This window comes from Pundamilia nyererei, unplaced genomic scaffold (assembly GCF_000239375.1).
Source record: "Pundamilia nyererei isolate P.nyererei 1_Seehausen unplaced genomic scaffold, PunNye1.0 scaffold00047, whole genome shotgun sequence".
NCBI lineage: Eukaryota > Metazoa > Chordata > Actinopteri > Cichliformes > Cichlidae > Pundamilia > Pundamilia nyererei.
The window spans coordinates 2415569-2420138 of NW_005187448.1; the positions used below are offsets into that span (position 1 = coordinate 2415569).

At 46.0% G+C, this 4570-nt stretch overlaps 1 protein-coding gene across 4 annotated transcripts in view; it reads left to right on the forward strand.

Annotated features, from left to right (window-relative positions):
* kmt2d (lysine (K)-specific methyltransferase 2D) overlaps positions 1 to 4570 on the forward strand; it is a 30635-nt gene that overhangs the window by 10866 nt on the left and 15199 nt on the right. For all 4 annotated transcript variants that reach the window (XM_005732589.1, XM_013910698.1, XM_013910697.1 and 1 more), the window contains exons 23-33: positions 416 to 537; positions 633 to 762; positions 846 to 932; positions 1015 to 1092; positions 1190 to 1348; positions 1482 to 1551; positions 1713 to 1951; positions 2057 to 2130; positions 2398 to 2448; positions 2557 to 4173; positions 4266 to 4424. In XM_005732589.1, coding sequence (XP_005732646.1) covers positions 416 to 537; positions 633 to 762; positions 846 to 932; positions 1015 to 1092; positions 1190 to 1348; positions 1482 to 1551; positions 1713 to 1951; positions 2057 to 2130; positions 2398 to 2448; positions 2557 to 4173; positions 4266 to 4424 — 2786 coding nt within the window. The remainder of the gene's footprint in view (positions 1 to 415; positions 538 to 632; positions 763 to 845; positions 933 to 1014; positions 1093 to 1189; positions 1349 to 1481; positions 1552 to 1712; positions 1952 to 2056; positions 2131 to 2397; positions 2449 to 2556; positions 4174 to 4265; positions 4425 to 4570) is intronic.

Genomic DNA, 4570 nt, shown 5'->3' on the forward strand with positions numbered 1-4570 from the left:
TGGTATGTCAGGTCAGAAAGCTTGCTAAGGAACATAGTAGCTTGTTCACCTTCTTTGTGATCTAAGGCTGCATTTAGACTTATATCAACCACTGACATCAAACCAAGCCCTTGTTTATTTAATTAAAGCCACAATGCTGAAGTGAACAAGGTGGTAAAGTAGAGGAATCAAGCAAAAAAATAATCAAGGTGATTCAATAGAACATCGTGATCAGGACTTAATTTGTGACAAAATGCTTTAAAATCCAACATGATGCAAACACTACATGCCCCCACCTTCACACACTTAGACATTTTTAATGTTCAGCTCCCTTGGAACGTCCTCATCTCTGCTTAACTTGTAGAGTTGTGATTCAATGTATTTTATGCAAATAACTTAAACCAAAGAAAACTGAATTTTATTATTACATTTTTAGGGCCCCACCCTGACACAGACAACATTATGGATCCTAAACCAGTGGAGGGAGAGGAACAGGCCAAGAAACGTCGGGGTCGGAAGAGGAGCAAACTCGAGGATATGTTTCCAGCTTATCTCCAGGTTTCTTGTCTCTCTATGTGCCATGTTTTAAAAGTGAAAATAAAGATATCCACTGATTTGATGTATATATTGTAAACATTTGTAATTCCCGGCAGGAGGCATTCTTTGGAAAGACACTGATAGACTTGAGTAAGAAGGCAGTGATGATACCTCCAGGGCAGAGGCCAGGTTCATGCCCCATCAGACCTACTTTACCAGCACCAACCAAGAGTACTACCCCAGACAGTAAGAACATTAACTTGAATTTGGGATGCTGGTTAAGAAAAAAAGTCAGTGCAGGATATGTAAATTTTTGTTTCTTTCACTAGCTGATGCTGGGGATCGTGTGGTGGACATAAATTGTCCTCTCAAGCAAGAGGGGGGTGAAGCCCCCCAGGCTCAGGGAGACGGTGCAGGTAAGTATCTATATGGCAGGTGAAGTTAATAGACCTTTTTAACATGCAGTTCCAGGTTGTTTTAAAGTTTTACACCTTTTAGGGATTCCTACACCATCCTCATCGCAGACAAACCAGGTGTCAACTGATCCTCATGATTCTGATGCAGAAAAAAATGAAGGTAATTTCCTGCGGAGGGCACTGTGCTATATAGCATTTAAGAATGACTTGTAATATAATTTATTCCTTCCTACCATGCTGTTGTGCTTGTGTGATAGGTCTTCCACAGGGGGTGGAGAGTCAGGATTCTGAGCAGTTCTTCAGGAAGGTTCTGGGAGTGTCGGATGGTTCCTCCTTGGGAGGTATGAAGCCCATCTTGGAGGGCAATAAGGGAGAACTCAGTCGTAGTGCTTTGCCACAGAGAGCTCTCCCCTCAGGTGAGAACAAGGGTTTCCTACAGATGTTCATATAATTAAAACCGCAGCTATTATTACCTGTTGTATGATTCCTGAATTATTAAAAGCATGATTGAAAAACTGTTGTATTTTAATTCAATTACCGGAATTGCAGGGTCCCTGCCCTCAGCTGGAATGATGGATGCCTTTCCTGGAATTTCTCAGTCACCGTTCTTCGACATGCGGTAGGCTCATTAGTGCATTTTATTTCACAGCATCTCAGTCATGTAGTTACAGCTCATATAAAAGCAGAAGCTTAATTCCCAATTATTTATATTTTTCCCCCGCATGTGGCCTTTTTATTTGACCAAAAAACAAACCCTCTAACTTATTATATGGTGTACAGGGACAGAGGAGGGCTGTTCAGTCCAGATGGCGGTGAGGAGAGCCCTTGGGCAACTCCCTCTACCCCAGCAACTCCTTCCTCCCCACCAACCCCCACAGAGGCAGAGGGTGATGGTCTGTCCTATAACCAGCGTAGTCTGCAGCGCTGGGAGAAGGATGAGGAGCTTGGAGAGCTCTCAACTATTTCCCCTGTTCTTTATGCCAATACAAACTTCCCAACTCTCAAACAGGACTACCCAGGTTAGTGAAGAAGAAACATATTGTACAATGTATTTTATCAAGGTCATGATTTTTAAGTTTATGTCACAGTTGTAACGTAAGTGTTAAATATTTCTCTCACCACAGATTGGGCTAGTCGCTGCAAGCAGATCATGAAAATCTGGAGGAAGGTCCCAGCTGCTGACAAGGTTCCATATCTGGTAGGTTCTCTGTTTTTGTTTTGTTTAATACATTATTCTTTCATATTATCATTTGTTTGCTGTAATTCTCTTTTTAACACATTTCTAAATTTGCAGTTGGTCATATGCTAGGTTCTCCTTTTTAAATTTCTTATTTATTTATTTATCCATTGTGTGTTTTTTAGCCTTGTTTTTATAAGAGTTCGTGCTTGGACTTGTGTGCCTGTACATACGTGCAGAAGCCGACTCTCTCTCTCTCTCTCTCTCTCTCGCTCTCTCTCTTTGTAGCAAAAGGCCAAAGATAACCGAGCAGCTCAGAGGATAAACAAGGCACAGAAGGTGAGTTAAAAGTAGATTTCTTTTTTTATTAAGTTTAGCAAATGACTTCATTAGGTTTACGGTGTGTGTGGTTAATATTCCTTTGGTGCTCTTTTTACCTTTTCACAGCAGGCAGAAAGTCAAGTGTGCAGGCCAGTAAAAACAGAGCAACCACGTGCAAAGGGAGAACGGCCAAGTTTACACCTCCAGATCCCACCACCTTCAGGCTCAACATCAATCTCCTCTCAACCCAGCTCTGCAGACAGCCCATTTCCCTTGCCTCCCGATTCAGGATCGTCTTCTGTCTTTTTCTCAGATGGACCTGTCAAAACTCCATTATCAGCTGAAATCCGGACAGATCCTTTGGCTAAGCTTCCGCCTCAGTCACCCCATTCTTACTCACACCCAACCACACCTTTCTCTAATGCCGGGGCCAGCCCCGTACAGGCCCCTTCCTCAGGTTATTCTGCTTCCGGCCCGCAGGGCCCTCCTCAGGGACGGCCAGCCAGTCTTGGCCCTTTTGACATGCAACCAGGAACTCCTGGAACCCCCAGACGGGCTCAGCAGGTTGACCCCTACTTCAGATCACAGCTGCAGCAGCAACAGGGTCTTCTTCCACAATCCCAGCAAGGCTCTCAGGAGTCCCTAGGGCCTCCAGAAAGTCCTCATTCAAGAGGTCCTGGGCTCGGGGAGTCGACCATTTTTTCACCATCCCACAATACCCACTATGGAGATCCCTTCAGAACCCAGCAAGGAATGGGAAGGCCAGAATATGGTTCATCACCGTCACCATCTGCATTGGCTTCATCTCCTGCAAGCACAGGGCAGTACAGGACTGATATGAGTGCACCCTCTCCACGTTCCTCTGCAGTTGGCAGACATGATCTGTCCACCGGCTCCCCTGCTGGAATGCTTGAGTCTGGAGATGGTTTGTTCAAGGCACCTTTAACGCCACGAATGCACCAAGGAGAGAGTGGGGCACTTCATCCTGGAGCTTCACCTAGCCATGTTGCTGAAGGCTTCAGGCAGTCTCCCTCTCACTCTGATCCCCATATTCATCCTCCACTAACTACCAGACCGCAGTCAGGTGATAATTGTTCTCTTGGACCCCAGAGACACGCTGTAGCTCAACAGGAGCAATGTCCTAGAGTACCCTCCAGCCCACAGTCCCAGGGCAGCTGCCAGTCTCCCCACACTCCTGGTGGCATGTCCAATGATGGTTACTCTGTCCAGTCTCCTGCTACTCCTCGTTTCCAATCTCCAGACCCTTGTTCTCGGCCACCTTCAAGGCCACAATCTAGAGACCCGTTTGCAGCAGTCCATAAGCCACCTCGCACTTCCTCTATTGGCCCAGAGGGAACTGGAAGTTTCAAAACATCCCCTCATCCTAACCAGCCATCTCCAGCCCATTCTACTAATACATCTATAGGGGATCCCCTCTCTGGAAAGCCATCAGCTCCCCCTACTTTCAGCCGCAGCCCGAGCACGGGAGGCTTTCAAATAACTCAACAGCAGACTCAGATGGTGCAGCAACCACAGCCACAAACTCAGCCGGCTTTGTCAGCAGACAGCCTTACCTCGCGAGTGCCACCTTCCTCTGGATCTCAAGAAATACCAGCTGTCCACACTTCAGACATGTCAAGTCAGCCATCTTTGCCAGTAACTCAAGAAATTCCTGATATTTCAGCAGTACAGGACCCTTCAGTAGTAGGACTCAGCCCTGCTGATCTGGAAAAGCACAGACCGGTATCAAAATATTTGCCTTTGAGCAGGCATTGAGTGCACTTCTGCATGCTTTTGTTTTTTCTTTGCTAATCAAAGTTTCTCGTGTTTTATAGCGCCAAAGACTGAGGGAATTTGTGATCAGACAACAAATGCACAGACAAGAGAAGGAGGCAGCTGCTGCTGCTGGCAGTGCATCCCCTGGATGGTCTGGGGGAGGGATGGGAGGCTTTCAGCAGGATAAAACTCACAGAGCACCACCACCTTATCCACAGGTAGGGATCCTGTGATTGAATAACATGACATTATTAATGTGAAATCTTGCAGGCATTGTTACATGCATGTGGGGAAGATGCCCACAGATGATTAGTGGCATTGTAAAGCGCTTTGGGTGCCTTGAAAAGCGCTATATAAATCCAAT